This window comes from Pleurodeles waltl, chromosome 1_2 (genome assembly GCF_031143425.1).
Source record: "Pleurodeles waltl isolate 20211129_DDA chromosome 1_2, aPleWal1.hap1.20221129, whole genome shotgun sequence".
NCBI lineage: Eukaryota > Metazoa > Chordata > Amphibia > Caudata > Salamandridae > Pleurodeles > Pleurodeles waltl.
The window spans coordinates 1,091,414,720-1,091,441,102 of record NC_090437.1 but is presented as its reverse complement, the minus strand read 5'-3'; the positions used below and the strand labels follow the sequence as shown (position 1 = coordinate 1,091,441,102).

At 45.2% G+C, this 26,383-nt stretch overlaps 1 protein-coding gene across 4 annotated transcripts in view; it reads right to left on the bottom strand.

Moving 5' to 3' along the window:
- CCDC149 (coiled-coil domain containing 149) overlaps positions 1 to 26,383 on the bottom strand; it is a 315,035-nt gene that overhangs the window by 118,409 nt on the left and 170,243 nt on the right. For all 4 annotated transcript variants that reach the window (XM_069202164.1, XM_069202165.1, XM_069202167.1 and 1 more), the window contains exons 6-7: positions 17,434 to 17,606; positions 8,151 to 8,223 (exon numbers count right to left, since the gene is read on the bottom strand). In XM_069202164.1, coding sequence (XP_069058265.1) covers positions 8,151 to 8,223; positions 17,434 to 17,606 — 246 coding nt within the window. The remainder of the gene's footprint in view (positions 1 to 8,150; positions 8,224 to 17,433; positions 17,607 to 26,383) is intronic.

The following is a 26,383-nucleotide window of genomic DNA, read 5'->3' as shown; positions in this document are numbered from 1 at the left end:
GGGAGACTTGGGGGAACGCTGGGTGGAAGGAAACTTGTGGCTCCTCTCAGATTCCAGAACTTTCTGTCACTGAAATGTGAGGAAAATGTGTTTTTTAGCCACATTTTGAGGTTTGCAAAGAATTCTGGGTAACAGAACCTGGTCAGAGCCCCACAAGTCACCCCATCATGCCCTAAGTCTCTAGTTTTCAAAAATGCACAGGTTTGGTAGGTTTTCCTAGGTGCCGGCTGAGCTAGAGGCCAAAATCTACAGGTAGGCACTTTGCAAAAAACACCTCTGTTTTCTGTCAAAAAATGGGATGTGTCCACGTTGTGTTTTGGGGCATTTCCTGTCGCGGGCGCTAGGCCTACCCACACAAGTGAGGTAATATTTTTATCGGGAGACTTGGGGGAACGCTGGGTGGAAGGAAATTTGTGGCTCCTCTCAGATTCCAGAACTTTCTGTCACCGAAATGTGAGGAAAATGTGTTTTTTTAGCCAAATTTTGAGGTTTGCAAAGAATTCTGGGTAACAGAACCCCATCAGAGCCCCACAAGTCACCCCATCTTGGATTCCCCTAGGTCTATAGTTTTAAAAAATGCACAGGTTTGGTAGGTTTCCCTAGGTGCCGGCTGAGCTAGGGGCCAAAATCTACAGGTAGGCACTTTGCAAAAAACACCTCTGTTTTCTGTAAAAAATTGGGATGTGTCCACGTTGTGTTTTGGGCCATTTCCTTTCGTGGGCGCTAGGCCTACCCACACAAGTGAGGTACCACTTTTATCGGGAGACTTGGGGGAACACTGGGTGGAAGGAAATTTGTGGCTCCTCTCAGATTCCAGAACTTTCTGTCACCGAAATGTGAGGAAAATGTGTTTTTTTAGCCAAATTTTGAGGTTTGCAAAGGATTCTGGGTAACAGAACCTGGTCAGAGCCCCACAAGTCACCCCATCTTGGATTCCCCTAGGTCTATAGTTTAAAAAAATGCACAGGTTTGGTAGGTTTCCCTAGGTGCCAGCTGAGCTAGGGGCCAAAATCTACAGGTAGGCACTTTGCAAAAAACACCTCTGTTTTCTGTAAAAAATTGGGATGTGTCCACGTTGTGTTTTGGGCCATTTCCTTTCGTGGGCGCTAGGCCTACCCACACAAGTGAGGTACCACTTTTATCGGGAGACTTGGGGGAACGCTGGGTGGAAGGAAATTTGTGGCTCCTGTCAGATTCCAGAACTTTCTGTCACCGAAATGTGAGGAAATGTGCTTTTTTAGCCAAATTTTGAGGTTTGCAAAGGATTCTGGGTAACAGAACCTGGTCAGAGCCCCACAAGTCACCCCATCATGGATTCCCCTAGGTCTCTAGTTTTCAAAAATGCACAGGTTTGGTAGGTTTCCCTAGGTTCCGGCTGAGCTAGAGGCCAAAATCTACAGGTAGGCACTTTGCAAAAAACACCTCTGTTTTCTGTGAAAAAATGTGATGTGTCAACGTTGTGTTTTGAGCCATTTCCTTTCGTGGGCGCTAGGCCTACCCACACAAGTGAGGTACCATTTTTATCGGGAGACTCTGGGGAATACTGAATAGCAAGACAAGTGTTATTCCCTCTTGTCTTTCTCTACATTTTTTCCTTCCAAACGTAAGGCAGTGTGTAAAAAATACGTCTATTTGAGAAATGCCCTGTAATTCACATGCTAGTATGGGCACCCCGGAATTCAGAGATGTGCAAATAACCACTGCTCCTCAACACCTTATCTTGTTTCCATTTTGGAAATACAAAGGTTTTCTTGATAGCTATTTTTTACTCTTTATATTTCAGCAAATGAATTGCTGTATACCTGGTATAGAATGAAAACCAAAGGCAGGGTGCAGGTCATTTATTGGCTCTGGGTACCTAGCGTTCTTGATGAATCTACAAGCCCTATATATCCCCGCAACCAGAAGAGTCCAGCAGACGTAACGGTATATTGCTTTAAAAAATCTGACATTGCAGGAAAAAGTTACAGAGTAAAACGTAGAGAAAAATTGCAGATTTTTTCACCTCAATTTCAATATTTTCTTTTTTCAGTTGTTATTTTCTGTAGGAAACCCTTGTAGGATCTACACAAATTACCCCTTGCTGAATTCAGAATTTTGTCTACTTTTCAGAAATGTTTCCGTTCCTGGGATCCAGCATTGGTTTCATGCCCATTTCTGTCACTGACTGGAAGGAGGCTGAAAGCACAAAAAATCTTAAAAATGGGGTATGTCCCAGTAAAATGGCAAAATGGTGTTGAAAAATTGGGTTTTCTGATTCAAGTCTGCCTGTTCCTGAAAGCTGGTGATTTTAGCACCGCAAACCCTTTGTTGTTGCAATTTTCAGGGAAAAAACCCCAATCCTTCTTCTGCAGCCCCTTTTTCCCATTTTTTTGGAAAAAACGAAATTTTCACTGTATTTTGGCTAATTTCTTGGCCTCCTTCTGGGGAACCCACAAAGTCTGGGTACCTCTAGAATCCCTAGGATGTTGGAAAAAAAGGACGCAAATTTGGCGTGGGTAGCTTATGTGAACAAAAGGTTATGAGGGCCTAAGCGCGAACTGCCCCAAATAGCCAAAAAAAGGCTCGGCACAGGAGGGGGAAAAGGCCTGGCAGCGAAGGGGTTAAAAGGAATAGAATCCTCTTTAATTATCACGTCCTGGCCCTTGCAGAATCTGGCAGTTATTTATCATGGTTTTTTTTGTAGAGCTACATAGTGTGAACTCACCCTAAAGCAATGGAGCAAATTACGTGAGCACCAGTTGCATTACACAAGATCAAATTAATTTTTATTCTAAGTAGGGAGATTAAGTGATTTGCCCAGACTCGCAGGATGTTGAGCTGACGCACAAAATCAAACCTAGTTTCCCCCTTCCAACGTGGCCATGTCTGACCATAACGCTATATCTTATGTTTTTTTTCCCCTCTGGGAAAGGTAGCCCCACAGCAAGCCCAATCCAAAACACACTCCCTTACCACTAAGGCCAAAAATACACTGAGACTGAGGTGATAACACCTTTCCCCTAGCAAGGCCACTTCTTGTACTCACCCTCTCTGCAGCCCACTATAGCCTCAGGGCGATAACATGGGGGGGGGAGAGTCAAGAAAAACTTAGGTGAGAATGGACCAGTGGCCACAAAAGCACCTGGCCCCCTGCGAGGCTCCTGCATACTCCCACCCTCCTACGGTGGGGAATGGACACTACTTCTGGGTAGACAGCAATGCAGGCGAGTGCCCACAATGCTGTTGTCAATTTACAGTGGCCTGGCAGTGACTGGGGAGGAGTGTAAGTCTCTGTGAGACAGTTTACAGAGGCCCTAAAAAAACAACCCACACCTGACCCTAAGGCACTGGCCAATGCCTGGCTGCCCACCTTTCAAATCTAACCCCGAGTTTAATCAAGATATCGTCCGAGGATGGACCTTTATATGTACATCTAAGTAGAAAGTTGCAGTATAATACTGGTAAGTTTATACCATAACAGTTTACTATTTAGAAGAAAATCTTAATGAACCGTGTTAATCCTATGAGAACGTTTCAGACTTAAAGAAAAATTACATACTGGTCTGTTCCCAAAGAAGCCCAAAATCATGTTGAGAATAGTGTGTAATTTGTAATGATTGGCCTTTATAACTCCAAACGTGGGATGTACGAGCGTTTTCTGTTGAAATGACTGTGTCCTTCTTAGTGCACTTGTTTATTCTTCTTTGAGTCCTATTGTCTTTAGTATCTAAGGAAGTGATATTTTTACTTTTTCATTTGGTGTTTTGTATTTCTTTTTTTAACAGCATTCACTGCAAGAGTCTCAGTAACCATTTAATATGTTTTGCTGTCTGTTTGCAGGACAGCGATCCATCTATACCACCAGAAAAAAGAAAACAGGTAGACTCTATTAATGCTGTCGCAAACCTTTGTTTAGTGGGAGTACAGAATTGAATGTTGAAAATTTGGGACTCTTGAAGCAACAATAACATTGTTTTTCGCAGAGTGCAGTTTTAAGATGGTAAGGGAGAAGACATCCATTGAATGGCAAAATGCCATTGACTTAGATACATACCACTGTGATTTGGTATTAGGAAGGGACACCCTCAACATGCCCCTTCCTAATACTGAATCGCAAACCCAAATTGCAAATAGCGAATCAGTAAATTGTTACCGAATCACTATCTGGGCTTAGTGCATGCGAAAATTCCTTTTTTGCGTTCAGAGAATCGGTCCATTTGAGACCTCAAAAAGACTTTGTAAATGTGGCCCCTAGAGGTGTAGGTCTGAGTAGGTCATTAAGAGCAGGCATCACACCTTGACAGCATCAGTCCAATCTCCATATACCAGGTAAGAAAGGTGCCTGACACGCAAAGTGCAAAGCACCTACCACTCCACAACAGATATTTCCCATTCTAGTGGACAATGGTTGCTTCTTCTATCTCATTTCCAATCATGTTTATTGAAAAGGGTGCCTTTCTGGAAGGAAGGTTCGCTCAGCACAAAATTCAAGATGCCGACAATGAGAAAACATGTAAGAATGTAAAATAATAATTATGTGACACTTTCAGAACTTTAAAATTATTTTTGTTTGAATACTGGAAAAAAGTTGGATCGTTGCGTAAGTGAGCTATATAAAATGTACTATACCATTTCACACCTCTTGTTGTTTGGGCATGGCAACACTTCACTTTAAAGCTTTCATGAAATTTAAAGGCCTTACAATAGTTGTTTACATGACTGCCCACAAGTAAGGAATGGCGCTTGCATACTCTAGCTAGCACTCTCAAAATCACAGTATAAACTGAAGTCTGCACAACTGATTAAACTTATTTCGCAATTTAAGCATAAGCACATTTTGTTGTTCTCAAGGCTCAGATCTGAATTTTTTGCCGATAACACTTGCATATTAGACCTGGAAAGGCCTGTCTTAAAAGAGAAAAGGCTAATTTCTGAGTCCCAGAATTCAAATGCTGCAGGCAAAAAAAACGTCAAGACTAGCAGGACAAGCTAAGAAGATGAATTTTGCATTAATTAGAAGACAGGCAGGCCAGGTTACAAAGTTTGTTTCAGGAGAACAAGATTGTTACGTAACTCACAACCAATTTTTCTGTGGATGATCCTTCTCTATTTGTTTGTGTTTGTTTGAAGAAGATTTGTGGTAATGCTAGCTACATGAGTCAGATCTATGGAGATGGATTTATGTTCGACGGATCTGACAGCCGAATGCCTATATATGAAAACATATCTCAGTAGTTTAATCCCTTGCTGTGAAGAAATGGATGGTTTGATCCCTTGCTGTGAAGAAATGGGAGGTACAGTCCTCCGGATTCACTTAACAAAAGTTCTTTTGGATGCATAACGAAACTTCTCACAAACAATGTAAACAAATGGACTTTGCCAAGGATTTTTATAGCGTTGTTGCACCTATAGTATTAGGGTACTTTACAAAGAACAAGTCTGATATATGAAAAACACATTTCAAATCAAAAGACTGCAACCAAGGAGGAAGAGGAGGCAGACCTAGGGCAGAGAAAGGAGAAGACAGGAGGCGGGATCCAGGCAGAGAGAAAAACATTGAGTTAGCAAAGTTTAGTGGATGAAAGCTGGGCATCAAAACAAACTAATGAAGTATCAGTGTACAAATAGGCATCAAAATCTGGACACTGCAGACTGTATAAGAACCAGTATGGCCAAAGTAAGCCCTAAACAGATGTGTCACAGGGGCTTTTATAAAGAAAAGGATGCTCAATGCTAATCACATCTGAAGCAGGAGAGCGTTCCGAGCAGCTAAGGAAGAACCAGAGAAGGATAGTTTTAGAGTTTGAGTGGTGCGAAACGTGGGTGTTTACAACAGCAATGAGTACTAATTCCTGAAACATTTTGCTGACTGTGAGGTCAACAACGTAACTTGGTTTGCAGAAGTTAAATACTTTGAATGAAAGTTAGGCAGCAGATTTTAAACCTATAGAGAGCCTCCAAAGGAAGCCGTGGGTGTTCCTCATAATGGGAGTGTAGTCCGATATATTCTTCTTTAAGATTGGCAATGCCACTGATTTAAGGATGCCTTGGAGGAGAAATAAAGAGTTAGTTGAAAAGTTAGAGAGGATGACACTACCTGCTTCAATTCTAAAGATGATCTGAGTTTGGGCTGCAGTCCTCAGTTGGTCGTTCTTAAGGAGAAATGTTGGTTTCTTTAAAGGATGCAGGCAGAAATTGGCTATGACATAAGTTGCAATTCAAAGAGTGAAATCTATCATGAAACAAAGTGATGTGACAGAAAGTGATAAGGTGGGAGCTCCAATTATCTGTTAGATCCGCCTGGTGCATTAAATAGTTGCTGCATTTTTCCCCAAGGATACGCATTACAGTTTGCTGCTAATAATGTTTGCCAACAACATAGCTGAACTGCCTTTACCAATACTCACATTTTATGACTTTTATTTCTCACATAGCAAAAATAAAAACTATGATCTTAGTTGGTCAGTCAAAGCCACTTTTCTACACCTTTTAGGTGGATAAAACCATAATGGAGAACGTGACATAATCTACTTATCTTGGGGTAGTTTTATCTCAAACACTATGCTGTATCAAACATTATCAACATAAAAAATTTCAAGAAGATGTGGAAATGGCCTGAATCTCTACTCTTTGCGTATAGGGAAGATACTGGAGCAATCTTGAGGCAAGAATGATTAGAGAGATAAAATATAATCTATTATTCTGTATGAGACTGAGGTTATGGACCTCTAACATTTCAAAAATATGGAGTCAAATGAAGGAGCAGTTTGTAAAAATAATATCAGAAAGAGTGCAACAATACAATAGTTGGGTTGGATTTAGGCCTAGATGGTCCAGACAAAAGCACATTTGAACTAAGTAAGACCATGGTTTGGAATGTCCTGAGTGCCCCAGGTTCAACTGTATGTTCTTAACGAGGATATAGTTTTGAGAATTGAAATTTAAAAATAATGTTAAACCTAGCCATAGAAGTGTGTAGCCATTAACAAAAATATCATTTTGAGTGTGCCAAGCAGGAGCACACTAAATGAAGCTTTAAAAAGAGTTACAAAAATATGTACTGTTTGAGATGATCTGTCCTACTGTTATGCAAAAAATGTCTGATTGATGCAGGAAATTCTGTATCAAATTTTAAAATGAAGAGAATTAATAATCCAGAAACTAGACCTTTAATAACTGGGGCATCCGACCTGAACAAAATAATCGCTGCTAGAGGAAACTCATAATGCTGCAAAGGTGTTTTTGTGTTGAAGTAATACAGGATAAAAAACATGAAATTTAAACCCTTTTCATACATTTGGGTGTATGTTGCAAGTGGGTTACCTCTCACACGTGGATCCATCGATACACAGGACAGAAGAGAATGCTCCTATTAGTTTATTACAAAGGATATATAAGCTACTGCTTTGTATTTTTTAAATTCCATAAGCTAGGAAGTGGCTTGCAGAAGAACCTGCAAATCGATTCTCGAGACCGTGAAATGCCGTAGACAAAAAAATATATATTTCTCAGGCTTATTACAAAGTCACAGCAAAAGTATGTGACTATTTACCAGGTGTAGTTTCTATGAAGCAAAATGACGTTTAGAAGCCCCTGCCAATGAAAGCCTAAATCACGTACTTAGCACTTCTGTCATACAATCAGATCCTTTCAGTCCACAAACAAGGGCCACCTTAACAATGCATCAAGGCCTCCGACACATCAAAGCATATACAAAAAGTGTGCTACACAAAATCGAAAGGATCTTAGTTCGCCCAACTGAGTGAGAATCCACTGACTTCTCTTATTATCTTGAAGTCTGAAATGACTCACAAGAAGAACAAGGAAACACTCTTACTATTTCCAAAAGATATGATGGGATAACGTCTGGTTTTAGGAGATGTACATTCAGTCTAGCAGTGTTTTTCAGAGAAACAAAAACCTTTCCAGCTATACACACATTTCAAAACTATACCTGATATGGAATCATTGTGACACATTTTCAGAAAAGGACAAAGAAATAAGCAGAGAAGAGAAATAGAATATTCATGATTTTGAATCTTTCTTGAACAAGGGAGTGCACTGGCGAGGCTTATGTCCTTAACTATAATAAACTATAGCATGTGAAAAGTGTTTTCATAAAAACGCAGGCTTATAATATGGTCTAGTATACTATTCTATCTTCTCACCTTGTATTTTACAATGTTGCTTTTGAGGAGATTAACTTCTTCTTGCAGTTGCTTTAATCGTTCTTGGAGATATCTGAGGAAAATGAAAACAGTAGCACGGATCAGTACTTTTGTAGGGTTAGTATTATTTGCACTGATCAGCAATGAAGCAATTACAGTGTTGTGGTTTCTTGGCTGAAATGCAGCAAAGTGTTCTTGTATCTGTCTTTCATGTACTTTAGAACAAGCTAAATGTCGACTGACAGTTCCTTTGACGCACTCCTTTGATTGCTGCATTCAACTGCTGATTCAAACAAAAAAAATTACTTTCATCCATGATCAACTGCGTTAATGTTCACATGATTGCCTGTGTTTCATTCATTCAAAGTCTGTGGCTCTGTCCACTGAAAATCATCGCCTCATTCCAGACGGATGAGCCTCGTCAGGGCGTTGATGGTGTTCGATAACTTTACATTGTCACAAGTACACAATTAAACACCAAGTAATGGTTGTTGAAACATAATGCTTTAACTATGTCTTCTGTGTGTTTTAGCTCATAGAAGATGAGGATTACATAGTGAAATGTGAACAAACTGTGGCATTATGTACTGCTGTTTTATTCATGAAAGTACCTGTGATCCAGAAAGATTACCGCACTCCCTTCTGCACGACTGTTTATTTATTATTTGTATTTCTTTTTCCCCCCAGTTATTTGTGAAGGAAGAATGACGCACCCGTAACTTTGCAGTTCATTTCTACTGTATAGTGACTCTAGTCTCATATCTCATGAACAATAATTATTCACCTAAGTTGAGTGTAACTCCACAGAGAGCCTTTGCAAGACAAATTACAACCAACCAACAGATAGCTAGCAAGCTAAGACTCTGTGCATGCTTTTAACTTGTCACTGTTTGTGTCCTCCTCAACAATGAAATCGAAAAGATACAGATAACTAAACACTCCTAATTTCACAACTAAATCCAGGAAGACATTCTCACTTCATCCATCCATCCTAATGTTTACTTCAACATTCTTGCTTTAATTCACCTCTTCTATCCCAGTCACTCCACATCAGCTCACATACTGTGAAGCTGGACAGAACAATGATCACGTGGTACTGCTACCACATTTACCAGCCACTTCAATTATGGGGCCAGGAATAAGAGAATAAAATGCAGGTGCTGGAATTACCAAACTATTTATCCCATATTTTCCCCAGAAATGCTCACATTTCTACCTGCTTTTGCTTTTATCTCTGCATAACTGTAATTAAGGTCTTAATCTGGACTTTCTCCTATGAGAAGCCTTTCTCAGTTGGAACTTACTTACCTAAAGTAACATTATTTCTAATGGAGGCTCTTATTTATTCGCAGATTGCTCACCTTGTGAATATTCCCAGGTGCCAGACTGGATTCAGAAACTCAAAAAAGCAGTGATCCTGCATGCCAGTAGGTGACGCTGTGCAGCTCCACACCAACTTCGTTCCACTCTGGAAGTGATGAACAAAGCTGTATAGAAGCGCCACCTATGGCCGCTGATGTCAGTTTCTTTCATAGGTTTGTTCACACCTCCATACGTGGAGCCCATCAACAAACTGGATGTACAAGTATGTAGATTCTTAAATTGAAACTGTTTTAGATGGAAAAGGAGACCATTATGCAGAACAGGGAAGGTAGTGAACAATCTATGGTTAGATAGAGTATCCATCAGAAAGAGTTTTACCAAAGGTAAGTATCTTGTTCTTCTGATATACTTCTAACTACAGAATCATCACCATGTGAACAGATACCAAAGCAGTACCTCCCAAGGAAGTGGGTGTGTGGAATGACACAGATCAAAAGGTCCAGTAAGACCGAATGGGCAAAGTGCCCTTCCCAAAAGAATGGGCCGCCAAAACAGTAGTGCTTTGTGAACATGTGCACTATTGCCCATGTAGCAGCCTGACAGATATCTAGAACAGACGCTGCATCCAAATGCATCCTTGGCTTTCGTGGAATGAGCCCTCAAGCCTTCTGGAGGCTGCTTCTTAGCTAATGCATAGCAGATCTTAATACAGAGAACTATCCATTGAGATATGCTCTGTTCCTAATCTTCTTTGCCTTTATTGGCTCCAAGGATCACTGCAAAGAGCTGATCGCCCACCAATGGTCCTTGGTAAGAAAAAAAAAAGGCTTCACTACATTGGGCAGAAACACAGGTTGGCTTCTCAACACCAGTTTTTTGGGGGAAAAAGGTGTTATAAGGTGGCTAGACCAAGAAGGTCTGCAGCTCACTCAATTGATGGGCTGATGTTATCACAACCCAGAAATCTGTTTTCAAGGGCAAGAGACGTAATGGACAGCTGTGCATGGGCTCAAAAGGGATATACATTAGAAAAGTGTGAACCAACTTTAGGTCCTACTGTAGCATTACAACTGGAAACATATGTTGCAAACCTTCATGAAATCTCATCAAAACCAGTTGATTAGTTAAATGTAAAAATACCGAAAGGGACTCCACATAGCCTCTAACAGTGTCCTCTCTGGTCAAAAGATAAAATGAACAACAAGACATCTGACAGTTTTGCCTGTCTGGCAGGTGTCTCACGCAACAAACTTTTCTCAGCGCCTGGCATACACTGATTTTGTGGAAAATCCCCTACCTGTCAAGATCAGATCAACAACTTTGGAAGGAAGATGAAAGGAAATCAACTATGCTTCCTATTCTCCACATAGAGAGCTGTATATTGAGCACACCCGGGTGTAAGACCCTGCTCTACTGCTGCAACAGAAGGTACAACCTAATAGGCAGCCTGATCAAAAGACATATGCTCAAGCCCAGAAGTTCCGGGTTCCACTCTTTCTTGGGGCAACAGAAGACGCTAAGATGACTTAGTCCCAGTAATTCCTGATCTTCTTCAGAACTCAGGGCAGGAAAGATAGCAGTAGAAATGCATACCGGAGCCCCATGCTCCACTATAGGAGGTATGCATCTCCAGGAGAGCCTTCTTGGAAACTCCAACGCACCAAAGCGCATTCTCGGCAGTGGTGAAGAGACCGTGTCAGGATTCTTCCCATTGCTGGAAGATGCTCTGCCCGACCTTAGGGTGTAGCCGAACTTGTTGTAGTACCACGTGGCAGAGGTGCTGTCTGTGAGAACCTGCAAGAGCTGCCTTTTAGTGGTTGTCAGGAAGGACGTCCACAACAAGCAAATCACATACAACTCCAGCAACCTGATCTACTCCAAAACCAGAAAAGAATCCAATAGGTTCCTCTTGTGCTAGGCCCACTGAGATTTCACTGCCCAATACAAAGCTCACTGATGCCACCTGGCATGGTTATCAAGTAGGATGCAGGAGGCCAGGAGACCAAGAAGCCTCAGAGCCATCCTTACCAAGACTCAAGATAGAGACAGAAACATCAGGATCATAGCCCAAATGCCCAAACGTTGATCTGGAGCGAAGGCTCGAAACCTCACTGCATCCAAGATGGCTCTGGTGAATGGAAGTCTCTGCTAAGGAGCTGAGCATGACTTTGGCAGGTTGACTGTAAATGCCAGGGATGCAAGGAGGTCGCCATCATCTAAAAGTGGTCTACGATTAACTTCAGCCATCCCGCCTTAAATTGCCAATCATCAAGGTAGGTGAAGAGTAGTACTTTTAACCACTGAAGATGGGCAGCGACCACAGCCATTGTGAAGACACGAGGGACACTGGGGAGGCTAAAAGGGAGTACATGAAACTGAAAATGCTTGTGGTCTACCTCGAACCGCAGGTAGCATCTGAGTGTCTGAAGGATGGGCATATGGAAATAAGCATCTTGCAGTCCAAAGCTGCCATTCAGTCTCCTGCATCCAGGGCAGATAGAACCTAGGCCAGCATGAGCCTCTTGAATTTGTCCTTTAGCAGGAAGGCGTTGAGAGGCGAATATACAAAATAGGACAAAGGCCTCCATCCTTCTTCAGCACAGGAAAGCAGCAGAAAGAACATTCAGTCCCTACTTTCAAAGCTGGTACCTTTACTATGGATACTTTGGCCGAAAAAAGCCTGCACCCCCCGGCATAAAACAGGCAGAGGTCCTCTGAATGCTGCTCTGATGCAGGTGGCATGTGAAGTGGGTTGAAAAGGAATGGGAGAGTGTAGCTCCGTTGGATGATCGAAAGGACCTATTTATCTGAAGTAATGTTCTGCCACCCCTAAAGGAAGGGACATATCTTGCCTCCTACAGAGTACTTGTGTGGCACAGAGCGTACTGAAGAATTTTTGAGGTTGTTACCAGAGGGACCGGGGACTGAGATGTGCCATGTCCCTGATGTCCTGGATGCAGTCTGTTGGGGCCATGGCCTTGATACTGAGGGAGCTGAGAGGCGTGATGTGTTAACGGTGGAGCCTGGCTCTAGCAATACCCAAAGCCTCTGGCATATCCCCAGAAAGGGCAAAAGCTGTTGGGTAGATTGCTGAACTGGTGCCAAAAGGCCCAGCGAGCATGCTATGAAACTGCTTTCCTTAAAATGCTCCATGGTAAAGTCAGCCTTATTAGCAAACAAGTGGAATTCTTCAAAAAGCATGCCCATGAAGGGATGCACGGACATTCCTCGAAAGAGCGCAGACCATATACATATATGATACCAAAGCCCCATGCCCATCCTAGACAATCAGTGGTGTCTGCACTTCATCAGATGACAAATGTGGCATAATTCTGGCCATCCTGAATGGTTTGGGCCAAAGAAGCCCATGTGTCTTCTGGAGCTGCCAGCAAGATTCAACAACCATGTCCCAGAGTGCATGAGTGTATCTTCTCAGGAGGCAAAAATATTTTTCATACTTTTGGACTCTCTGTTTGAAGTAGTAGTGAAAAAGGCATTAAGATGCCATCTGCTTGTGAATGCCTACACCAAACTCTCCTTAGTCAAATGCTGGGTTAAAAATCAGAGTTGCCGTTACCTGGTCTAAAGCGACCTGCAACTAGGTGATTTACTGGAAGGCACGAACAAGGTTTAGCCCAAAGCCCAAGTGTGTGTCAGTAAGGGCCCCGCTGAAGTGCAGAAAAGGTCCAGAAGGTGCCTGGTCAGGCTGAAAGACCTCAGCGAGGACATTAGGTTTTATCTCCATAATAGGGAGTTGCAGGTCAAGAACTTCAGCAACTCTCCTGATGGCCATGGTAAATTGCACTTTCCTCAGTTGCTGGTCCAGGGGGAAACCAAACCAGTATTGGGGTAAGATTCCAGTCCACTGCCATCCTGAAGTTTCACATACAAGTTTTCCTCGTCATAGGGTGGGGCAAACTCGTCCCTGTTAGAAATGGGGTCTCTAGTTAGCAGTCAGTTCATATCCTGTACAAGTAGGCTAGCAATGGTAAGGGAGATACACAGCTCAGATAACCCCTGCTCAACCTCTTGGTAGCTTGGCACAAGCAGTCAGGCTTATCTCAGAGGCGATGTGTAAAGTATTTGCACAAACACATATACTAACACATTGAAAACACCACAAAAGGTCTCTACGCCAGTTTAGAAAAAAAGCAATTTTTTTATCTAAATCAAACAAGATCAAAACAACAAAAATCCAACATGCACAAGTAAAGATATCATGTTTTAAAGTAAAAAAAAAAAAGAGTCTTCGTCCACATGAAGCAACGGATGACTTGTTTTAGCGCAAAGTACCTGGTATGCGTCAAACATAAAGCAGCAAGGGCAATGGTGCATCAGAAAAGCAAGCTATGCATCAGTTCCTTAGTCGCAGGGAAGGGATGCGTTGATTTCCATATGAGCAGTCTCAGATCTGTGTGGTGATGTTGAAGATTTGATGCCCAAGGACTATGCGTGGAAAATCAGGATGCACAGCAGCGATTAATCCATGTTGAGCTGGTGATGCGTCAATTACACTGGTGCTGTGTCAATTTTTCAGCCACGGTATAGGTGCTGTGTCGATTTTTCTGCTGCTCGGCTCTGGTGTGTGGTTTTCTCTCAAGTTTTATCAGCTTCCAAGGGCCCAGGGACTGGATGTGTCACCACTTGGCAAGTCAGGGAACTCGGCAACATAGCCCAGGTGCTGGCAGATGAAGTCTTTGACGTGTCTGAGACTTCTTAACAGGAGGCAAGCTCAATCCAAGCCCTTGGAGAAACTTCACAAGCAGGATACACAGCAAAGTCCAGTCTTTGTCCTCTCTATGGCAGATGCAGCAACTGAAGGCCAACCCAGCAAAGCACACACAGCAAAGGGGCAGTACTCCTCCTCACAGCTCTTCAACTCTTCTCCTTGGCAGAGGTTCCTCTTGATCCAGAAGTGTTCTAAAGTTGTGGGGTCAGGAGTCCAATACTTATACTCATGTCTGCCTTTGAAGTAGGCAAACATCAAAGGTAAGTTTTTGTAGTGCACAAGCCAATGCCTCTTTCTTGCCTTGCCACAGCCACACTCTAGGGAGTTGGAGACTGTATTGCATGAGGTCAGGCACAGCCCTTTGAAGTGCAGATGTCAGCTCCTCCTCCCACTCTAGCCCAGGAAGGTCCATCAGGATACACAGGACAAACCTCAGCTCCCTGTGTGTCACTGTCTAGTGTGAATTCACAAACAGCACAACTGTCAGTCTGACCCAGACGTCTATTCAGTAGCCAGGCAGAGGCATAGAATGGTTAAGCAAGAAAACTCCCACTTTCTAAAAGTAGCTTTTTCAAATTAGCAACTTTACCAAAAGATGTATTTTTAAATTGTGAGTTCAGAGACCCCAAACTCCACATCTCAATCTGCTCACAATGGGAATCTGCACTTAAAAGATATTTCAAGGCAATATCCATGTTAACCTATGGGAGAGATAGGCCTTGCAATAGTGAAAAATAAATTTGGCTAGTATTTCACTATCAGGACATGTAAAAGGACATGTAAAATACATCAGTACATGTCCTTCCTTTTAAATACACTGCACCCTGCCCATAGGGAAGCGGTGGGGCTACCTTTGGGTAACTTATATGTAGTAAAAGGAAATGCTTAGGCCTGGCAAGTGGGTGCACTTGCCAGGTTGAAATGGGAGTTCCTAACTGCCCACACAGACACTGCAATGGCAGGTTTGAGACCTGTTTACAGGGCTAATCATGTGGGCGGCACAATTAGTGCTGCAGGCCCACAAGTAGCATTTGATTTAAAGGCCCTGGGCACATATGGTGCACTATACTAGGGACTAGTAAATCAAATGTGAAAATCACGGAAAACCAATCAGAATCACAATTTACACAGAGAGCTTAAGCACGTTATTACTGGTTAGCAGTGGTAAAGTGCCCAGAGACCAAAAGCCAACAAAAACAGGTCAGAAAAAATAGGATGAAGGAGGCAAAAAGTTTGGGGATGACCCTGCAAAAAGGGCCAGGTCAACAGTCCCCATCATCCCATTCCGCATGGCTGACTTTGATTGAGTTCCAAGTGAAAAAGATGGTGCAGTGTCTGTGTGCCAATGTGCAGTAATGGTATTCTGTCTAAGTCAGAAAGATTGAGCATTGGTTATGACACAGGATTGAGGCAAGGCAAATTTGCCTTGGAGTCAGACACTATGATAAGTTGTGGATTTTCCTCTAGCGCCAGTGTCTAAGGGACTGACACAGATTTTGGTACTGGAACTGAAGTTGGCACCAACACAGGTGCGGAACCCAAAGCAGGTTGGAGGGTCACAGATGGTGCAAAGGACAGATCCACTGGGAGTAACCTGACTGGAGGCCCCTGTGGATCCTTGGAGTCTGAAAGAATTCCAGAGGGAGCTGGAAACATTCCCCAGATGTGCAGTATGGTGTCCCTGCATACTTTGGTCTGCTGCCATTTCGCCAATGGACCCGGAACATTGGAGTGCATTGGGACCAGTGTTGGAATCAGTTCCTCAATGGGATATGAGAGAGACAGAGAGCTGTGCTGTTGCCCCTTGCAATTTTTCAGGTGATCGACCACGGCGGGAAGGGGCAGAGTCCAGCTTGGACTTCATATACTTTTACTCTGGCTTACCCAACAACTTTAGGAGCGGGAGCGAATCCTCGCTTTCAACTTCATCCAGAACTGTGAACTGCGTGGAGTCTTGTGGTGTTTGATCATACAGAGCTTTGCTTCACATTCTTGGGTGAACTTTTGGCTTATTTGGGCGCAGGCCTTAGAATCGTGCATCAAACCAAGCACATTAGGTACATTGCACTGGGGGTCTATCAGAGACATCTGTTTGCAACAGTCTCTACAAAATGTATACCCTGTGGTCTTAGGAGGTGACATGGTCCCTAGCACACTGGTAAATTTGTGAGAAAAATCTATTCAAGAGAAAGAAAAGGAGCGGGCCCTGGATCCAAGTCTGAAGGCACAGATAGAAAGGAACGGATGTCAGTGCAGATGGGTGGCACTTATTTGTGGCTTATTTAGCACATCTACGGTTGAATGAAGTCACCACGGAGCTGCACAGCACCACCTAATGGCATGCAGGAACATGACTTTTTGAGTTTCTAGATACTGCCTGGCATCAGGGGATATTCCCAAGGTAAGGAATCTGCAGATTTAGAAGAATCCGTCAGAAAAACTCTTTGTCTTGAGGTACAACTACTGATTGAAAATCTACTGCCCTTTAGAAACAACACCCTTTTCACTTCTAGGAAACACCTAAAAGCTCACCATTTCAGTCTCTCTTGTAAAATTATTTTTTCACAGGCTACATGCTCTGAAGTATGTCTAGTAAATGTGTTTTATGGCATGCACCTACTACCTTCCACTTGCTGCAATCTATTATTGTTCAAATGTTATTCAGTTTTATTGTGATATGATCTATATAAGTTATATGTAAATAGCTTTTTAAACCCTAGAAATTGTTCTTGGTTGGTTAATTTGTCTTTGCCTTTCCCAAAAGCCCAGTTCAAACTGGTCTTAAAAACAGCTAGCGTTCTTTTCGCTTTCCTTTTTCACTTTCATCTTATCTTTATGCTCCTCCTCATCTTTTCTTTCTTTTCCAAACTGCTTCTCTCCTCGTCACCTCAACACTCCTGTGATCAACTTATTGCTCACCTTTTATCAAACTTTTCCTCAACTACACACCTTCACTCTTTTTTCCGCTACTCGTCTTGCCTGATCATAGCAACTCTTTTCAGTACTCCTTTCTTATTTGTTCTTGTCCATTTCTCTCCTCATTACTTTATTCATAATCCATTTTACATCCTCGCCACTCCAAACCCATAGCTCAAGAATATATGAAAGAATTGGCATGAGTAGAAAATGCAATTAAAACTATATATAATTTACCGCCAACTACCTGTGTAGTAAATCCTACAAAACACTTCATTGGTCATTATTAAAAGCCAAACTTATGCTAGTCCTGACCTGTTCTCCATACACAAAGCATCCACATCAATGATGCGTGCCTCGTGCCCTCCCAGGATGTGGTTTAGCTCTTGGTTTAATCTGCCTACTTTATCCTGGAAGAAAGTCCGTTCTTGCTTGACATCCTGCAGCTCATCAACAGTTCCTTGCAGATCGTGTTCCAGATTCTCAATCTGGAAAGAGAAAAACATTACTAATGTTAAAATGTAATTCAAGACATTAAAATCTGTCACAGCTTCTGCAACAAGTATTTCTGCTTGCTCAGACACTGTGTAGGCTGGTCCTGCAATTGCCAGCTATATGTGCATGTGTAAACAGGGGCAAAAGCAATTCTAAATACATTGGATCCATAGGTTACATTGTGGTAACACCTGCTAACAGTCTCCACAAAGGAGATCCCTAACCTGTTTGCTCTATATAAAGTACCCTTTCCACTTTCGCTTAGAAGAAGAAAAAAAAACACCTCTCCAAAGCACAGGAGAAACATTCTTATCACTATCCTATTTAAATGTCGCTAAATGACACTCTTAAGCATTACCAATGATGACCTTTATTCTAGGTACTGCCACTGGACAAAAGGCAGATTAGCAATTGCAAGTGGCACATTGGTTTTGTACGAGCCTCTGCAAGTGGCACAAATTATATTTATTCAACCACAACAGGGTATAGCTATGCTAGGACCTCCCTGAACCAGAATACAAGCAACCTAGGGATGGTTTCACCCAACACGGGACCCATGCCTGAGACCTATCGCACTTAGGTCATCAACTGCAACAAAAACAAACAAATGGATGGAATACTTGCATTAATCTCTGCCACTGGCAGTCCCTTGGGGCCGCATCCCAATCCACTGTATTTCTGCCCTGGCAGTTTGGGCTGGACTGTTCCCATGAGAAGCAGGATAGAGGCTGATTTGCATATGGCTGGGTCACCTGGCTTGGCCGTTTGGGCTGGACTGTTCGCATGAGGAGCAGGGTCAGGATTCATTTGCATTTGGCTGAGTCAAAACTGAGGTGTCATGGTGGGAAAAAAAATGATGTCCTGGGATGCAGCCTGGGCGACTGACAGAGGCTGGCAGCCAATATCAGACTGACTGGCTTACTTAAATCCTTTTTTAAATCAAGACCCTTTGATTTTTCTAAAATGATGTGTATAACATTTACCTTTAGGGGTTTTGAGCCAGACTTCAACCATTAGTTTGTGGTTTTGTCATTCGCATCGTTCTTCCATCCAGTTCAGCATGCATCAAGGGGCAATGGGTCAGCCCACTTTAGCCACTGATTTACTTCACTATTGGTTCCGGCTTGTTGCCCTTTCACACCCACACACCAGGGAGTACTATGGCAATGTGTGCTTTTTTTTTTAGACCAAAACAACATTTTTGCCTTTAGCCATTTGTTTTTTAGATTAGTGACAGACTGGCAATAAAGTTTAGCAAAAACCATGACAAAACTAAATTGTCAAAGGCATTTTCAATACTTGGTTTATTAGTAACTTACACTCGGACTTTGTGAATAATACAAAATAGTAAACATACTCAAAAGTGTACACGTACTCAAATATTTAAATTAGGTTTGTGAGTCAGGCCCTTAGTGTCGTACTGACTAAGCTAAAATCGCCAACATACAGTAATCAGCACTCGGAAAACTATCAGCAAGATTTGTACTTTATGATACAGCAATTGAATACTTTGATATTTGTCTGTGGTAAGATACTTTTTTTTGGATAACCTACTATTGGCCTTGACTGCTCTGGAAATAAACAAGCCATGACTAATTCCACTTTTATGTAGGAAAATCATGGAAGTCAAGGAGGTGCACATCTATTTTTCCTTGCTACTGTCATAAAACCGAAGTAACCTTCCCCAGCCACTCCTACCCCCAGGATACATCTCTGTATTTACAGCTGTTTATGTGCCATGCGTGATTTTTCCATGCATTAGCATAGCAACAACAGATGAGTAAAACACAAAAAGTACGCATTTTCACCTATGTTCAACTTGACATTAAAATTGAAGAGTATTGCTTTGAGTTTTCCACATTTCACATTGATTGCTTATGAGACAGTCACTACCAGAGAAAACATTCTGCAATTTGTTTTCTTTAAAGACTTTTTATTGAATTGTGGTAGTTGAAAACTTCCTGTCTACCATAAATCCCAAGCAGTATGGCGGTTTCTCTAGCTTTCTAGACAGTGTCAGCATCACCTCTAGTTCTCTACAGATTTTGGTCAGTATTTATCTATGACCAAGTGATAATGCAGGATTAAAGTGCTTCTTTACCCATATCACCACAAAACATATATCACTATTAGATTGGGCAAAGTTTCTTTACTGGACCCTTAGGAAATATGATTATGAATATGAAATATAGGGTGAATGTTTAGTGTGATTGTTTGGAAACCAGCCCTTACTCTTAGTCAGGGGGCTTATTGTAAGTGCCTTTTACCATGATCCATCCTCGATGTTGCCTATGTCCCGTTTTCACCAGACCCTATAGCTTAATATTAAGGGTAACATATGTTTGTGGTATGGACTTTTTAACAATTATAGTTTCTGGTACCCTTACCACTAAAGGTGATGCCTCTTGTTGGGATCTCCCTGTCCCAATGCAAGAGATGTGACTGAGCTGCAGATATTGAAATATTTAGAGTTATTTAGCACATATTAAATTTGCAGTTCTTCAAATTGTGTACCACAGAGGTGCACCACTCATCACCCAGTCTGGATATGCCTATGGTATCTCAGCTCTTAAGCACCAATGGTGTGCTCACAGATTTTGCAGAAGGCAATAAACTTGCCGTTTATTGTTACTTCATACATTATGTGAGCTTATCCGTTTTTTGTCCACTGCACACCTGTTAAATCGTAAGGCTGGTTCAGCTAATGTGCCCAGTCATTTACTCTTATTAGTTGTGTTGCTTCACAGTTATTCCTAATATTAGGGAAAGCTTTTGCGTCGACAAATGTATTTCTCTGAAATGTTGCCATGCACTCTGGGGTACTGTCTTTCCAGATCATCTGGTTTCTTTAAAAAAAAAGGCAAGTATGGTGTAAAGCATATTTTGCACACTCTAAAAATAAAATTTAGGCACATTCATTTTAAATAGCGATGCATGATCCAATAGAGAATTTTTTTTTTTTCCAGTTTAGAATAACTACCCTAAGTAGGGGTGGGGGGATTCCGATTATCTGCATAAAATGTTAGCAGGCTCATCAATATATGTAGTACTAGCAGTGAGGAATGGGATTGTTGGTTGAAGGGAGTGAAATCTTACTCAAGTAACAACCACAGTCCTTGTCAGGGTGAACCACAAAAGGTCACTAAATTAACCTGTGCTTAGCCCTCTGGGAGCTTGGAATAAATGCAGTCACACTTAACTTAGAGGCAATCTGTAAAGTATTAATGTAACAATCAAACAGCAATACAGTGAAAAGACAACACAAGGACAGTACCACACCAATTTAGAAATGTAGAGTATTTTTACAACACATTCTATTGACGTTTTGCAGTACAGTTTAACAAAAAAACAATGCTCTGTCTCCTGTCAATCTTCTGACTTCGCCCCCCACCCACATTATTAATTATAGTCCACATTGGTACTTGTCTGTCTCTGACTGCCCCCATCTGCCCATTCCTCTTGAACCTCAGATCCCATAATTCTGTACCTCTTCAGCAAGTGCAGCTTGTGAGGAGGTGACTGGGGCCAGCTCTATGCTCTCAAAGTGTCCCACAGCTTTATATATTTTAAGGAGTTTATATGGGTAGGCTCTAGCCTTACAGATGGGCTGTTCCATTATCATGCAGCTGTCTAATCTCTTCCTCTACTCCTCCAGAGAGGGCACCTTCGTCTCACCGGTGTCGTGCTATATCCCTTTCACCTGGCCCAGCTAGAGGAAGGTCATTTTATATCTACTGGGTTCTCCTTCGATCGGAATATGAAGGATGGCTAGCTTGGTGTTGGGATGCAGCAACTATCCCACCACTGAGATCAGATCTGAGAGCAGTGATTTCCAGGAGGGGGTGTGTTTGCTACATCCCCATAGAGTTGCAGGAAATCCCCCTTTGCAGAGGATCACCTAAGATACTGGGGAGATGCAATGTGCAGCGTGAGGTATGCTTTATGGAGATATTTCAGCTGACTAAGGAAGAGCTGCTGCACTATAGCTATGTCTCTCAGGGCTGCCCTCGTCTCTCCCCCTTCCTCATCTTCCAGGGGATCCAGGTCTCATTCTCAAGCTAGGCACAGCTTATCAAAAGACTCTACATTATTGTTAATTAGGGTGCCAAATACCTGAGATATTTTATGCCACCCAACTCCTCCATGAGAGGTTTCCTCCCCAAAGGGTTGAAATCTGAGAGCTCTTCTAGCCCTGCTACATGAGGTGTGAGAGCATGACTCAGTTGGAGAAAGAAAAAGAATAGGCTGCAATGTAATGTATATTCCTCCTGAAGGTCTTGGTCGGATTTCATAATCACCCCTGCATTACATCTCCCAGAGTGGAGATCCCAATAAACTCCTATTTCTGAAAGCCTTCCAATGTTGCCACTTGTGCCAACACTTTCCCCTCCCAGAGAGGTGTCTCTTTAGTCAGATGCCCCTGCCAGCCAACAGATTCTAGAGTAGTAGTACGAGTTTAGTTGTCAGGGGGAGTGGTGAGGCTGTCTTCCCTCCATATAGTAAGTGCTCCACTGATGCTCCCCCCCTCCATTGTTCATTTCTCCGTGATGAAGGCCAGGTCCCCCTATGTGTCGAACATCTATTTATTAATGATTAACCAGTGGGAGGTCCTAGAGTAAGATTTGATGTCCCCCTCCTCATAAGTGGATTGGTAACAGTTGGCAAGGGATATCTGAGTACAACCCTGCTTCCAGAGGAAGCTCCAAAGGGCTGACCATCAATGAAGGAACATGGTAAGTCACACAGGGAATTGTGTAACTGATACAGAAAGCAGGCCAGAGCTACTATTTTAAAGATGGGAGATCTACTCAACAGCAACAGAGGAAAAGCTGTCAAAGATTTAGGCCCTCATTCTGACCCTGGCGGACAGTGTTAAAGCGGCGGCCAACCCGCCAACAGGCTGGCGGCCGAAAAATATGAATTCTGACCCTGGCGGTCAATGCCAACAGGCAGGCGGCAGACAATGTACCGCCCACCCTATCACGACCCACCAATCCGCCACCTTTTCCGGGGCGGGAGCCCCGCCGACAAAAAAACACGGCGGAAACAGACATCTCCAATGGAAAAAGCTTACCTCGACACACTCCACGCGGAATCGGAACAGCATGAAACCCGAACTCCACATCCTCCCAGCCATTGCCTTCCTGCTGTTCTTCCAGGATCACGAACCACGCCGCAGACGACAACGGTGAGTACTGCACCTACGACACAGGGGAGGGGGAAGGAGGAAAGGTAACGGGCACACACATACGCAACACACCCACCCCCATCCTCACCCCCACCGAAATACCTACACACCTATGCAGATAAAAAAGTCAGAGTGACACCCCCAACCCCCCCCCCAAACAAAGACAAAAGCCAATGCATGTAAAAGTAGAACCATATTATTGCAACAATAAAGTATAGCGACCTTAGCAATATATGAAGAATGAATACACATCTAGAACTCCATCCATACAAGCAGCAAAAGTCCGGCCCAGTCAATCAAAGTCCCAAGGTACGTGGGCCAATGTGCAGCAACACATGGGCAAAGCCCACACACGAGATCCAGTCCATTGGAGAGAACACTGCTGGGGCATCACTAAAATAAAAAGACATGCACCTCAGGGGGAAGGGAAGGGGGGGCACCTCAGCCACATGAGTCCACAACGCCAGATCCACGAAGGGCCTCCATGCCCACTGTGCCATCCTAGGGAGTGCAAAGCCACAGTCTCACAAGTCTCTACAGTGGGTGGATTGCCCACTGTGCCATCCTGGGGAGTGCAAAGCCACAGTCTCACAAGTCTCTACAGTGGGTGGGTTGCCCACTGTGCCATCCTGGGGAGTGCAAAGCCACAGTCTCACAAGTCTCTACAGTGGGTGGGTTTCCCACTGTGCCATCCTGGGGAGTGCAAAGCCACAGTCCATCAGGTGGATTACAGAGACCACTGGTCATGGAGGAGGCATGGTGGGCAGAGTGCGTCGTGAAGGCCTGGCCGACACAGAACCGGGACTGCCAATGGGCCAGCGGTGCTTGACAGGAAGGGCCCAGCGGAGCGGTGCTTGAGATGAAGGGCCCAGCGGAGCGGTGCTTGAGATGAAGGGCCCAGCGGAGCGGTGCTTGACAGGAAGGGCCCAGCGAAGCGGTGCTTGAGATGAAGGGCCCAGCGGAGCGGAGCGGTGCTTGAGATGAAGGGCCCAGCGGAGCGGTGCTTGACAGGAAGGGCCCAGCGGAGCGGTGCTTGAGATGAAGGGCCCAGCGGAGCGGTGCTTGAGATGAGGGGCCCAGCGGAGCGGTGCTTGAGATGAAGGGCCCAGCGGAGCGGTGCTTGACAGGAAGGGCCCAGCGGAGCGGTGCTTGACAGGAAGGGCCCAGCGGAGCGGTGCTTGAGATGAAGGGCCCAGCGGAGCGGTGCTTGACAGGAAGGGCCCAGCGGAGCGGTGCTTGAGATGAAGGGCCCAGCGGAGCGGTGCTTGACAGGAAGGGCAAAGCGGAGCAGTGCTTGACAGGAAGGGCCCAGCGGAGCGGTGCTTGAGATGGAGGGCCCAGCGGAGCGGTGCTTGAGATGAAGGGCCCAGCGGAGCGGTGCTTGACAGGAAGGGCCCAGCGGAGCGGTGCTTGAGATGAAGGGCCCAGCGGAGCGGTGCTTGACAGGAAGGGCCCAGCGGAGCGGTGCTTGAGATGAAGGGCCCAGCGGAGCGGTGCTTGACAGGAAGGGCCCAGCGGAACGGTGCTTGACAGGAAGGGCCCAGCGGAGCGGTGCTTGACAGGAAGGGCCCAGCGGAGCGGTGCTTCTCACGGCGGGGCCCTGTTCAGCGGTGCTCCTCACGGCGGGGCCCTGTTCAGCGGTTCTGCTCACGGCGGGGCCCTGTTCAGCGGTGCTCCTCACGGCGGGGCCCTGTTCAGCGGTGCTTCTCAAGGCGGGGCCCTGTTCAGCGGTTCTGCTCATGGCAGGGCCCTGTTCAGCGGTGCTTCTCACGGCGGGGCCCTGATCAGCGGTTCTGCTCACGGCGGGGCCCTGTTCAGCGGTTTTGCTCACGGCGGGGCCCAGTTCAGCGGTGCTCCTCACGGCTCGGCCCTGTTCAGCGGTTCTGCTCACGGCGGGGCCCTGTTCAGCGGTGCTTCTCACGGCGGGGCCCTGTTCAGCGGTTCTTCTCACGGCAGGGCCCTGTTCAGCGGTTCTGCTCACGGCGGGGCCCTGTTCAGCGGTGCTTCTCACGGCGGGGCCCTGTTCAGCGGTTCTGCTCACAGCGGGGCCCTGTTCAGCGGAGCTCCTCACGGCGGGGCCCTGTTCAGCGGTGCTCCTCACGGCGGGGCCCTGTTCAGCGGTGCCTGTCTTCTGTTTCCAGTGAACCACACCTGGCCAATATTTGCCGCTCACTCTGCATCTGACCTTTCTGTTGCGGGGCCCTCCTGTGATGGAGTCCTGGGGCCCTGGCTCTCCTTCGATACCCCCGGAATGGGGCTGGTGGGGCCCTCATGGCCAGGTCGGCTGCTCCCTGCCCTTTGCTCCTTGCTGCCCTTGCCCTCCTTGGCAGACTGTCCGTGGCCCTTGGCTCCCTTACCCGATGTGGCAGGTGACGGTGCAAGGCTACCCTCCTTGGGGGCAGGCGTATCAGGCCTGTCGCGCCTGCCCTTCAGTTTCTTGGTCCTCTTCCCAGGGGGGGGGCTGGCTGTGCCTTTGCTGCTGGACGATGTCTCAGCCCAAGGAAAGGGCGGACTCCAAAAACCAGGCACGACGTTCTTTGGAGTTGCTGGGCTGGTGGTGGCTGAGGTGTTTGTGGAACTCTTACGGGATGGAGGGGGTGGGTCAGGTGAGGAAAAGAGGTCCACTTTGGAGAGGAAAATTTTCTTGGGAGCCATGGGAAGGGTGGCTGGAGTGGGTATGGGAGTGGAGGAAGAGGATGTGGTTGTAGGAGAGTCAAGTGTGCTGTCTTTGGGTGCAGGTGCTTGGGCAGGAGGCTGACGTGAGGTGGATGGCTGTTGTTTGGGTGCCTGCCTGCGTTTGTGTGGTTGGGAAGCGGGGGTGACAGACACACTGGGAGAGGACACAGGGGACGTGTACATGGCTGTGGGGGTGGTGACTGAACGTGTGCGGACTGGTGTGGAGGGTGTGCTGGTGATGGGTGCAATGGCTGATGGTGGTGTGCTTGCAGGTGTGTGTGGAGACGTCACAGGGAGGGAGGAGGGAGACGAGGAGGTGGGGGACACAGAGGAGGTAGTGGCTGTTGGCATGTCTGCATCTGGATGTTGCTTGGGTGAATGCTTGTGTCTCCTGTGGTGCTTATGTCTGGATGAGCTGCCCTTGGGTGTTGAGGTGTGTGCAGGCTGGTCTGTAGGTGTGGATGGGATAGGCAGAGGAACAGGGGAGTGGGACTGGGTGGAGGGAGTCAGAAGAGGGAGGCTGGAGACAGGGACAATGGCTGCCGTCAGTGCTGAGGCCAGAGCGTTGAACGATCGTTGATGGGCAGCCTGACCCGAATGAAGGCCCTCCAGGTATGCATTGCTTTGATGCACCTCCCTCTCCACACCCTGGATGGCATTCAAAAGGGTAGACTGCCCAACAATGATGGTCCTCAGGAGGTCAATGACCTCCTCACTGAGGGCAGCAGGGGTGACTGGGGCAGGGCCTGAGGTGCCTGGGGCGAAGGAGATGGCCGGCTTCCTGGCCTTGCGGGCACGGGCCGAGGGGCTGCTGGGAGGGCGGAGCTGGTGCGCTGGGTGGCGGCTGTACCTGTTTCTGCGGTGGGCACGGATGTTGCCGCCACCGCAAGGGAGCTCCCTTCCGAG